This window comes from Globicephala melas, chromosome 12 (assembly GCF_963455315.2).
Source record: "Globicephala melas chromosome 12, mGloMel1.2, whole genome shotgun sequence".
NCBI classification, from domain to species: domain Eukaryota; kingdom Metazoa; phylum Chordata; class Mammalia; order Artiodactyla; family Delphinidae; genus Globicephala; species Globicephala melas.
Window position 1 is genome coordinate 9487198 of NC_083325.1, and position 12875 is coordinate 9500072.

General features: G+C 52.5%; 1 protein-coding gene across 1 annotated transcript in view; it reads left to right on the forward strand.

Annotated features, from left to right (window-relative positions):
• The window catches only part of FAM178B (family with sequence similarity 178 member B), a 102797-nt gene that overhangs the window by 58326 nt on the left and 31596 nt on the right, over positions 1 to 12875 (forward strand). Inside the window, 4 exon segments of the mRNA XM_070046862.1 lie at positions 656 to 774; positions 5105 to 5194; positions 5467 to 5643; positions 5893 to 5990. Coding sequence (XP_069902963.1) covers positions 656 to 774; positions 5105 to 5194; positions 5467 to 5643; positions 5893 to 5990 — 484 coding nt within the window.

Below are 12875 nucleotides of genomic sequence, written 5' to 3' on the forward strand. Positions count from 1 at the left end.
TGCGTTGCCTGCTATTTCTCTGTTCTCCCGATTCAGAAAATATCCTTAAATAGCCTGACAGGAGAAAAGGCCCTCAGTCTGTAAGGTTTTTCCCCTTTGTTGATGTGGTCAGAGTATCGTTCACGTCTTGTTAAGAGAGAATGTCCTCGAAGCTCGAGCTTGCTGAGAAGATGCGTCCTGGGCTGCAAGGAGGGGCCCTGGCAGGGACGGTGGACCTGGGAGTGCCCAGACGTTGCCGCCAAGGCGCTGCTGAGTCTGCAGTAGGTGCAGAGCTGGCCTCAGCCCTTCGTGGCAGAGAGCCCAGGGCCACGGAGCCTGGTGTCTCCTGAGTCTTGCTGTCTCGAGGCCTCTGGTTCAGGACTTGGCATCTGGCTCAGCTCGGGGCAGCTCAGTGCCCCAACGGCTGCCTGGTGGAGATGGTCAGTGTGCCGTCCTCCCCGGTCCCTTGCACGTCAAGGTGGCCATAGCCTGAAGACGGGAGAATGAATGTCCAGGTTCCCAAAGCGCCAGCAAGTATCTGAAACCACTGGTGTCTTCACAGCTCCAGATAACACCCGTGCTGCCCGAGGATGGGGTTACCAGCCCCGCTTGTGGGCGCAGTGCGGCCTGTCCTGCTGTGCCCTCCCTAACCCCCCGCCCTTCCTTGGCCTGACAGATGCGGACACGAGCTTGTGGTGCCCCTCGCTGCAAGAGGTCACGGCCGCGTTCCACAGCCTGGGTACCCACAGCCCTGCTTTGCAGCCCCCGGGACCCCTCCAGCACGATGGGAGGTGAGTACCTCCCCCACCTCGGTGTCCTTCCTCATGCGGTCCACAGCCACTGAAAGCAGTTCAAACCCATCTAATCGTGTACATTAAATCTGTGTAGTACCAATTACACCTCAGGAAAAATGTAAAAAACAAAACAAAACAAAATATTACCCCACAAATAGACTCTTCTAAACATATATCCATGCTAGGAAACACTAAAGTATTTCCTTTTCTGTAAATGTAATACGCCTGGCCGTTCATTGTACAGAGCTCCATTTTCATTATTGTTGGTGGTATCCAGCCTTGGCTCAGTAAGCATTTTACGAGTTAGAGAAAGGAAAGATTTCCTCTGATGATTATTTTAAATTATGTGCTTTTTTTTTGGCCATGCTGTGCGGCTTGTGGGATCTCAGTTCCCCGACCAGGGATTGAACCCGGGCCACAGCAGTGAAAGCCCGGAGTCCTAACCACTCGGCCACCAGGGAACTCCCAAATTATGTGCATTTTTTGAGGTTAAAAATAAGAAGTTACCAAGCTCAGGCTCTAGCCCAAACGGCGAAGCACAGAGTCTGAGGGCATCCCAGCACACAGGTACCCCTGAGTACGGTTGCGCACCACGAATGAACGGCGTGTGACGCAGCCTCGAGGCAGGGACGAGCCAAGCCAGGCACGGCTGAGTCTTGCTGCTCTGACCGGCATTTGTTCCCGCCCCTTCCTGACTCAGCTCTCGCCGCCCCTCCTCTCCTAAGACGTGTCCCAATCTCTTTGGTCTGTCTCCAAGCCCCTCCTGGCACATTACCTAATATCAGCTCATGGCCAGCAAGGCACAATTTTACATGTAATTTCCACAGTGCTCCACTTTGTGTCATGGGTGCCCCCTTTGTGCCCTGGGCAGCGATGCTAATTTGTCTCCACCCTCTAGGGACAGAGCCGGACAATACATAGACGACTCGTGTTGGGTGAATGGGTTGTAAAGGTGTCAGTTACGGCACATCCAAACTCTCTGTTGAGAGTTCTTTGAGCAGCTGGTTTGAGAACCCCAGACAGGCTGCGCCTGCCGACAAGCCCTCAGGGCGCCGTGGTGGGCGGATGTTTCTCTAGGGGAAGGCCAAAGCTTTCTCAAGAACCTGTTCCACGACTGTGTTTGGTAATTGTCTGCCAAAGCAAACCAGACCAAACCACACTTGCTGTGCTGCAAATACCCTGCCGTGTGCCAGCCTGCCGTGGGCGACAGGGAGCGGGAGATGAAGCTTTGCGCGCTGGCCTGCTGCTCACCCCTGCTGTGCAGCCCGGTTCCTAACAGGCCTCGGACCTGTACCGGCCCGGGGCTTGGGGACCCCTGCTCTAAGACTATTCAGGGAACACCAAGAACATTCTGGTATCTCTTCCACCAAGGGTGTGGCGTCCTTCACGGTTACATGGGCCACAAGAGAATCTTCAGGGCAGGCAGTCTTCTCTCTATCGTCCTCCTCGGAGGCTCGTCCCGTGTCAGTTGGTTCCACGTCAGGTGCTTCTCTGTTGACCTCTCGGGATGTCACCATCTAAGGCTCCGCTGGCCGAACAGGTGCCCTGGGGGCTCCTCTGGGGCACCCACAAGCCTTGCAGTGGCCAAGACTGGAAATGAGGGCACACGTGGGCGCACGGCTTAGCTTGGCTGGCTTGCTCGTTGCTGTGAGAAAGACAGGTCTTTCACCAGTTGTTCCTAATCTCAGATTTCCTTAAAACTCATCACCGTCTCATTGAATGCTTCAGGATTTCCTTCCAGAAGGGAACAGCCCTGCTGCTGCTGGACCATATGCACATCGTCTGATGTCTGCCAAGTGGACAGCATCTATTCCTCTTCATTGCATTGACCTCGATCTCGCAGAGCCCAGATGACGGATCTGGTTTGGTTTGGCGGTGCAGGCCTGAGGAGAGCACCCGGCCTGCAGCCCCCGTGGTGGGGCACCTGACACACTGCTGGGCTCTCGGTTATGGTGGCGGCAGTGCTTGTAGCTTCCCTTACAGTCTTCCCTCAGAGAAGGTGCAGAGGGTCACTTTATTATTTTTTTCCAACAGTAATAGGGGAAAACAAATAGAGAAGCTGACATACTTCTCTTAAGAGTGTAGAACAATGTCATTGCAGCCCAAACTCCAGCTCCTGGCTGTTGGCCAAGCCTGTGTTGAGGCTGGGAGGCGGGGGTGGGATGAAGCTGCTTTGCAGGTGGAGTCTGGCGGTGGGACCCTCAACTTGCCCTTCACGTGCTGAGTCCTCTGGGAGAGGAGTGGGCTTATTAGGCTGTGAATTCCTGTTCTCCGAGGTGGAGGCCTGGGGATGAGCTGATGCCGCGTCCCAGAACAGCAGTCACGATGCCGACGTCCCAGTCGAGCCTCAGAAAGGCAGGCCGGGGACGAGGACCCTGATTTGTTTCCTGCTGTTCCCAGCAGAGGTGGCACAGGGGAGGCTGTTCCCCTGTCCACTTGGGAAGGCTGGCCTTCCTTCCCAGCAAGGAGAGGCCTCTCGTCATAGCCACACTTCCCCTGCCCAGCTCTGAGAAGACGCATCACCAGCGCACGTTTTCTACACTCCTCCTCCCTCTGGCAGCACCAAACTGTCTGAAAGCCCGCTCCTCTTGGGCAGAGTCACAAAGTCGGCTCTGAGGCTGCCCCCACCCTTCGGGAGATCTGAAAACATTCCCACCCATGCTTGCATGGCCCCGTGCGTGCTCACGGGCTGGTACAAACCAGAACTCCCCTGCACACACTGACGCAGGTCCAGCGTGTGCCCAGATGCGTGAGCGCCAGCCTTACCCATTAGTACTCTGGCCCTAATAAATGCTAAGACCTGGAAGAATGTCTGATCCCAATCCTGTCCCGCACCCCCTCCCAACTTTGGTTTGTTGACACCAATTTCCCGGGTGCCTAGAGGTGGGTTTCTTTTTTCCCCCTCTGAGAAGCAGCACCAAGAAGTAAAGAAGAGCAGAGCCTTTGGGAACCGTGGCCGGGGGCGGGGGGGCTACACGGGAGGCTGTTATTGTTGACAGTGGTGTTGTCATCATCGGCGTCTTCACTTATAGAGAGTCCGCTGTTATCAGGAACTCCAGGCCAGTTAGTAAGAGTGGAGGAGTGGAAGAGACAGCAAAGGGAGCGTTGTCATACAGTCACCTCACTTATTTGAAACCAACAATATACACTTGCCCAGAGAAAGAGCATCATTTAGTGAGGGGGCCCCTGATCAGTGTCTCCTCCAGGGAGCATGTGCCTGGGAGGCTCGTGCAGAGGGTGGTGTGGCTCTGCTGTCGGCTAGTACCTCTCTCCCTGTAGGACTCTCGCCACCCTGAGTGTGACTCTGGTCTTTAAAGAGGGTGTTTTCAATACGACCCTGGCCTCTAACTTCATCCAGGCTGTTTCCTCTCTAGGGGAAAACTGGCCATGCCAGGCTTGTCCATGGACAGCATGGTAGTGGGACATCTTTGGAGGGGTTCTCGAGGACCACTTATACTCTGATTTCACCTTACTTGCAGATACTTTGGAGTCTAACCTGACGTGAGCTACAAAATAGTGTCCTTTTCAGTGCATGAGCGGACTCACCATAACTGTGTGGACACAGAGTGCTTTTAAGGAAGACTTTTGGGGGTCAGTGGAGAATGATTTTCTGTTTTCCAAGTCCCAGAAAAGTAAAGCTGGAGGCCTTCCTGGAGCGGCAGCGTTGGGGAGCCAGCCCCCAAGAGGCCCCGGTGACCCCGCACCTCCTGGCATTCATCCCCTTGTGCAGCTCTCTGTCACCCCAGGTCAGGCTGGCCCGTGTGGCCTGGAGAAATCAGCAGAAGCGATGTCACCTCCAAGGTTAGGTTATGAAAGGCTGCAACCTCCGTCTCAGACGGGCATCTCCTCTCTCTCACGTCACTCGCTTCAGGGGAAGCCGGGGCAAGTTGCAGAGCCCTGTGGCGAGGCCTGCATGGCAAGGACTGAGGCCAGTGACCCCTGAGTGAGCTGGGAAGCAGCTCCTCCCGCCCAGTCAAGCCTAAGCTGACAGCAGTGCCCCCACCAACGTCTTGGGGGCATCCTCCCAAGAGACCCAGAGCCAGACGCGCCCCCCCTCCCCGCCCCTCCACGCTGCCTCTGGATTCTTGACCCTCAGAAACTGCACAGAATAATACATATCTGTTGTTTTTAAGCCTCTGCATTTGGGGGTCATTTGTTACGCAGCAGTGGGTGACCAGCACACACAGGGCATCAGGGTCCCAGGCCGAATGGATCGTCCACAGGCTCTCTGTTGTTCTTCAGCAAGCGCGGCCTCCCTCTCTGCCTCACTTCTCCCCTTGCGCCCATCTCCTCCAGTTTCCTTTCCTTTGTTTTTGTCTCACCTCAGCGAGCTTAAAAGTGAGGCTAGCCTGAGCCGGACTGAGCAGCAGGACACCCCCCAGGAGACGGCCTTGGACAGCAGCCTGAGCCACATCTGTAAGGTGAGCCCCACCCGTCCCTCTGCTCGCAGTCCACACCTATTCAGCATCCGGTTCAGTGAACACTGCTGAGCACCATCGCAGGCACCGTGCCGACGGCCAGGAGGGATGCCACAGAAGCCCACGCCCACCACACCTGCGCCTGCGCCTGCCCCTGACGACCCCAGGGGCCTCGACTCCAGACCTCACCATTTTTCTCAGTTCCTTCCCAGCGGGGCCCAGGGCTCACAGTGCCAGGGAGGCACCCCTACCCTAGCGCTCTCTCTGCTCTCCAGTTCCTGATGCTGTGCGTGCTGGCCCAGCCAGGGGCCTACACCGATGGGAGCCTCTTGGGCCTGATTGAGCTGCTGTGCCGAGCCGGCTTGGACGTGGGGCTCCGCCTGCTGCCCAAGACTGACCTCCAGCAGCTCCTGCTTCTGCTCCTGGACAGCATCCAGGAGTGGCCGGGGAAGGTATGGCGGACCCCTGAGCCCGAGCCCAAGCCCCCAGCCTCACCGCGAATGCTCTCTCACGGCCCCTAGAGCGCCCCAGGTGGAGACAGCGCTGCTCCCTCCCTTACCTGGCCTCCACGACCCACCCTCTTACTCTCCAGATATCCCCCCCACCCCTACCCCCACCCCCCGCAGTGGGCTGGTAGGGAGGTCAGGGTGGAAGGCGGGCCACGCCCCCCCAGCCCGCCTTGATGCCCACTGTCCCCACAGCTCCGGCAGCTGTGCTGTGCCCTGAGCCGGGCATCTGATCACCACCACAACCTGCTGGCGCTTGTGCAGCTCTTCCTGGACGTGACGCCCCGGAGCAGGTGGGTGCTTCTCCACCTCTGTCTCCCCTGACCTGAGGCTTATCCCCGCGCCTGTGCTCAACCCCTGTGAGCGATCCACGGTTTGCCCCATCAGTCCCCACAGACCTCCCCCTCCCGCCCAATGTCAAAAACCCAGGAGAAAGAACTAAAAATACAGCTCACGAATGAGTTCATTACAAAGGGAAAAAAGCCTCATTTTCTTAACGCGGTCTTCTTAGCAAAACCGTCACCTCGTACAGTTAGCCTCAGACCTGCAGCATCCCCACCTGCCCTTCTTTGTGACTCCTCCCCAGTCCTCAGTGGAGGGAGGGTTCCTTCTGTCATTCAGACCTCAGCTGTGTGTTGTCTCTTGATCACTCCCCACTCCCACCCCCCTCTCAAACTCTCCATTCATCATGCTGTTTTATTTTCTGGACAGTATTGATCTCTGCCAGAAGTTATCTTACTATTTGTTCCTTGTTCATGGCTGCCTCTCCTCCTTGTCGCTTCCAGGAGAGCAGATCTCTTATTGGGGTCACTGCCACATCACCCCACGTCCAGAACAGTGCCTGGCATGCTGTTGGCACTTCGTAAATTCTTTTCAAATGAACGAACGAGGTGAACAAACAAACTCAGCCCACAGGGAGATAAGACCCATTCGCTGCTGGACCTGCCCCAGTCTCTCCCCTCTCCCTTCCTTCCTTCTCCCACTTGAGGCCACAGCCGCAAGGAGTCCCTTGCCCTTCCCTGTGCAGACATCTCCCCAGGTCCCCTCCTGTCCTCTCCAGCCCTCCGCCTGCAGCTCGTCCCACCTAGAATGACACCCCTTCCCACCCTTCCAACCAGACCTGTCCTGGACCCCCTCCAGGAAGACCCTTCACAGGTACCCACACAGTCACTCTCCACTGGGGCCACCCTCCTGCAACTCCCTCCCCAGGGGAAGCTTCTGGGAGCAGGCTTGGGGTTCTGCTCAGACTCCTGTCCGCAGCAAACATCCTGAGCTCAACCGCAAGCCCAAGATGGGAAGCTCGATCTCTTTCCTATGCATCTGGCTGGAAGAGAGGAGGCCTTTCCACAGTCCTGAAAGGAAAGCTTTTGCTGTGTATTTGAAAGAACTGGGCTTCTCGAAGCTCTGTCTAAGACCTTTAGGTGATGCATGCGTCGGAAATGGCAGTCCTAGAGGGCTTTCCCGTCCCCACCTCATTATCCCTGTTCATCCCGAAATCGTGTCCGTTCTGCCTTCCACATCCTAAATCTTGGCTTCTAGTTGCCTGTGTCAGCTCCACAAAAGCAGGGACCTCGTCTGGGTCACTTTAAATCAGCTACCTCCTTCCCGCCCCCTCCTGCTTTCATCTCACCATCTCTCACCTGGATGGTGGCAGTGGCATTCTGTCCCTGGCTCCTCCTTCAAAGGCTGTTTGCTCTGCAGGTACATGTGATTATCCCCTCTCTGCTTTGCCTTGCTTGCTGTCGCCTGCACGGCCAAGTGCAACAAACACCTTAGTTTGGTCTCCAAGGCCCCATGTGGTCCAGCCCCAGTTTCCCATTTGGTCCAGCCAGGCCATGTGATTTGTATTTGTTCTATGTACTTTTATATGTGTATATATTTACACGTATGTAAATGTTTATAACTACAGGCAGACCGCATTTCACCGTGCTTCTTCGCTTTATTGCACTGCACAAATATTGTGGTTTTTTTTACAAATGAAGCTTTGTGGCAGCCCTGCATCGAGCAAGTCTGTCAGTGCCATTTTTCCAGCAGCATTTGCTCACTTCGTGTCTCTGTGTCACATTTCAGTAATTCTCAGAATATTGCAAACTTTTTCGTTATTAGGTTTGTGATGGTGGTCTGTGATCCGTGATCTTTGATGTTACTATTGTGAAAAGATTAGGACTCACTGAAGGCTCAGACGATGGTTAGCATTTTTTAACGAGGTGTTTTTTAATTAAGGTATATACACTGTTATTTCAGACGTAATGCTATTGCATACTTAATAGACTACAGTATAGTGTAAACATAACTTTTAAAAATTCTTTATTGAAGTATAGTTTATTTACAGTGTTGTGGTTAATTTCTGCTGTACAGCAAAGTGATTCAGTTATACACATATATTTTCTTTTTCATAATCTTTTCTATTATGGTTTATCACAGGATATTGAATATAGTTCCTGTGTAGTAGTACCTTGTTGTTTATCCATTCTATATATAATAGTTTACATCTGCTAATCCCAAGCTCCCAATCCTTCCCTTTCCCACCCCTCCCCTTTGTCAACCACAAGTCTGTTCTCTGTGTGTGAGTCAGGTTTTTTTGTGGATATGTTTATTTTGTAGATATGTTTTATAGATACGTATTTCAGATTTCACATGTAAGTGATATCGTATGGTATTTGTTTTTCTCTTTCTGACCTACTTCACTTAGTATGATAATCTTTAGGTCCATCCATGTTGCTGCAAATGGCATGATTTTATTATTTTTTTAATGGCTGAGTAATATTCCATTGTATATATGTACCACATCTTCTTTACCGATTCCTCTGTCAATGGACATTTATATTGTTTCTATGTCTTGGCTATTGTAAATAGTGCTGCTGTGAACATAGGGGTGCATGTATCTTTTCGAATTATAGTTTTGTCTGGGTATATGCCCAGGAGTGGGATTGCTAGGTTACATGGTAGTTCTATTTTTAGTTTTTTGAGGAACCTCCATACCCTTTTCCATAGTGGCTGCAGCAACTTACATTCCCACCACCCATGCAGGAGGGTTCCCTTTTCTCCACACCCTCTCCAGCATTTATTATTTGTAGACTTTTTAACGATGGCCGTTCTGACCAGTGTGAGGTGGTACCCCGTTGTAGTTCTGATTTGCATTTCTCTAGTAATTAGCGACGATGGGCATCTTTGCATGTGCCTCTTGGCCATCTGTATGTCTCCTTTGGAGATTCTTTGGAGAAATCTCTGTTTAGGTCTTCTGCCCGTTTTTCGATTGGGTTGTTTGTTTTTTTTGTTACTGCTAAACGGTAGGAGCCGTTTGTATATTTTGGAAATTAGGCCCTTGTCAGTCGCATCGCTTGCAAATATTTTCTCCCAGTCTGTAGGTTTAAACGCAACTTTTACATGCACTGGGAAATCAAAAAATTCATGTGACTTGCTTTATTGTAATACCTGCTTTATTGTGGTGGTCTGGAACCAAACTTGTAATATCTCCGAGGCGTGCCTGCACATACGTGTGTGTGTGTGTGAGATGAGCCTCATTCTTTTCCATAGCTGCATAGTATTCCCTAGTGTGCATGCAGCCAGTCCCCTGTTCTGGAGATTTGTCCAATATACAAGCTTTGTGCATCTATCCAAATATTTCTATAAGATAAGTTCTTTGAAATTGCAGTCCTGGGCTTCCCTGGTGGCGCAGTGGTTGAGAGTCCGCCTGCCGATGCAGGGGACACAGTTCGTGCCCCGGTCCGGGAAGATCCCACGTGCCGCGGAGCGGCTGGGCCCGTGAGCCATGGCCGCTGAGCCTGCGCGTCCGGAGCCTGTGCTCCGCAGCGGGAGAGGCCTGCGTACCACAAAAAAAAAAAAAAAGAAATTGCAGTCCTAAAGTATGTATATATAAAATTTGGCCTCCACAAAAGAAGCTGCACTAATCAATAACAGACATGAAAATGCCTGTTTCTCCACATTCTCATTAACACCGTGTAGTCTCAATTTTGTTCTTAAGTTTTAATTAATCTGGTAAGTGAAAAATCTCTTCCTGTGGTTCTAATTTTCATTTCCCTGATTGCCAGTGAAATTGAGAATCTTTTCCTATGTTTATTGGCCTTTTGTGTTTCTCTTGGTGTAAATTACCTCTTGATATCTCGCCCATTTTTCTATCAGGTAATTTATCTTCTTCTTAATTATATTGATTTATAAGTTGCTTATTACATAAGCAACTTATAAATTACATTTATACATTTATAAGCAACTTATTACATTTTGGACACCGTGTTTTCTCCTAAGTCTGTAAATTGTCCTTTTTAAAACTTTGTGTATATCCTTCCGTGAACTGATTTTTTTTCCCTTTTTCAATAAACTTTTTTTTTTTTTAATTTATTTTTGGCTGTGTTGGGTCTTTGTTGCTGCATGCAGGCTTTCTCTAGTTGCGGCGAGCGGGAGCCACTCTTCGTTGCAGTGCGCGGGCTTCACATTGCGGTGGCTTCTCTTGTTGTGGAGCACAGGCTTCAGGCACGTGGGCTTCAGTAGTTGTGGCATGCGGGCTCAGTAGTTGTGGCTTGCGGGCTCTAGAGCGCAGGCTCAGTAGTTGTGGCGCACGAGATCAGTTGCTCTGCGGCATGTGTGATCTTCCCGGACCAAGGCTCGAACCCGTGTCCCCTGCATTGGCAGGAGGATTCTTAACCACTGAACCACCAGGGAAGTCCCTTCAATAAACTTTTAATTTCAGAATAGATTTAGATTCACAGAAAAGGTACATGGATAGTACAGAGAGTTGATTGTAATTGAATCTTTCTATCTTGAAAAGGAAGGCCTTCCCCACCCCCAAGAGCATAAAAATACTGTGTTCTCATTTCTTTCAGTACTTATATAACTTTGTTTCTCTTGGCTCTTAATCCCATCTGGAATCTCTTTTTTGTAGGTATGAGACAGAGATCTAACTTGATTTTTTCCACCCCCAAAGAGCCAGTGACCCAACACCAATTTTCTTCTGTCTTAGTAATCCATCATTTCCCAACAGATTTGAAACTACCTGTGTCATATCCTCAATTTATGACATCGTTCATCTGTTAGCCAAACTGTGATATCAGGAATCAGTGTCTTTCCGAGGATATCTTTCTTACAGCTCGAGGGCCCCCGGTAGATGCTCCTTAAATGCTCGTAGTGAATATAATGGACCGGCCTCACCTGCTTTCAAACAGACACACCAGCTAGGGTAAAACCTCCTGCCGAGACGCGTTGACGCGTTGCTGGGAAAGAGGGCTCGTCACAGGGATGGATGGTGTGCATTCATTTACTTAGAAATTTCATTTCTTTTTCTAAAGAGATAAAGCCCTCAGAACAAAATTCAAAAGGCACCAAGGGGCACCTCCTGAACCCCCGCCCCTCCCCCTCCCCCGTGCCTGTACCACCTAGCCTTGTCCCCAGTTCTCATCTGTGCTTATGGCTTGTCTAGCCTTGTCCCCAGTTCTCATCTGTGCTTCTGGCTTGTCCTCGCCGCCCTTCTTTCCACTTCAGCGTAGGCTTTGGCAGCTGTTCCAAACTGGACCGGAAAGAGCTTCTAATGCTTTTTCACAGCTGCACTGTATTCACTGTGCTCTTTAGTTAGCTGCCCCCTCCACAGCGTCCCCGTGGTGGTGGCCTTGTTCTCCCCTTGCTGGTGGCTGCCCCACTGGGCTCAGTGCCCAGACTGACCCCAGGAAGGAGGGCGTGTTGTTGTACGATGGGCTGCCACTTTCTTCGTCTGCCTGCCTGCCGACTGGTTAAGCACAGAGCGAGAACCCCCGCCAACACGGGTGTGATGCCCGCCCCCCCTCCCCACCTGGTTGACCAAGACTTCAAGGGATGCACTGTAAGGCGAAGTTGAGCGTAACCGTGAAAAATCAAAGTACAGACTAGAGCAAAGCACCTGAAATGGGGCCAATGGGAAGAGGAGGCTCTTGGAGGAAAGTCTGTCTTGGGACTCTGCCCCTCTGGGGTGGCTCCAGGAGCTGCTAGGGAGAGCGCATGTCTGCGCAAGCCCCTGCGGCAGCTCCCACGGGCCCTTTCGGGAGGGAGCTGCCACTGAAAGCTGATGTTCCCAGGCTCGGGACCCTCCTTCACCGCCTGCGAAAGTTTATTAAATGTCCCACGGGTGCTGCCTCACCGTGGCCCTGGAAGTAGAGGGGAAGTGACACCAGCTTAAGCGGATTCCTGGTCACGAGGGAGGAGCAGGCAGCCCTGGGAGAAAGCAGGCTTCAAGGTCACCAGGTGTTTGCCCCAGGGATGAGAGTAGTGACAGGTGCGGGCACACCAGAGCTCCCCGGAGCCCTCCTCGCTTCCCTCTGGGTTCCACGCTGCCGCCCTGGGTGGGCAGAGGGTCCGTGCAAGGCCCCGGACCGGTTCATCTTCTCCCAGCCCATCAGCCTCTTCCGGCTTCGTTTCCTGGGTCCCTCGCTCCACTGTTACCTCCCTTCCTGCGTGTTCTTCAGATCTGCCCACCCTGAAAACTGCATGGCCACGTGGCGTGGTGCTACCACATTCCCTGGTTCCCCCCCCCTCGGCCCCTGACCCCTTCAGGCTGCCCAGGAGCCGCCCTGAGTTGCCAGCCAGCCTCCTGGGGGCCCTCAGCAGATTCCAGGCTCCACCAGGCTTCCTGCTGGAGACACCTCTGCCCTCCCAGCAAAGAGCGGGGCCCCTTCTCTCTCCACAGGATGACTGCTGCCCCCACACACACGCCCCGTGGACCCACAGCTCTCACCCCCACCTTTCCTCCTGATCCCTCCTCCACATTCAGGATCTCAACAGTCCTGCCTTTTCCAGAACCTACCTTCTGCACCATCCTTGCTCGTCCTTATACCTTCAGCTTTTTATTCTCTACTGGCTCTTTCTGTCAGCAAAGAAATGTGCTCTGTGTGTCTCCTACTTTCAAACGGCAGTTCCATCTCCACCCACCCCTTCCTGCAGCTCCTGCTGCCGTCTAGGCTCTCCACCCCCAGCTCTCTCCTTCTCCTTGTCCAAACCCTGCCCACCCTGGACACGGGGGTTCTTCAGAGCTCAGAGTGTCTCAGAGGGAGTTCTCACCTGAGAAAAGAGACAATCGGGCCTCTGGAGATGGACAAGTCCAGAACATTCTAGAAGGAGTCCACCAAGGCCCCAGACCCTCAAGATTTCAGAAGGGTTCAAAATCTGGAGGAACAAGAGGCAAGAGGAAAGTCATG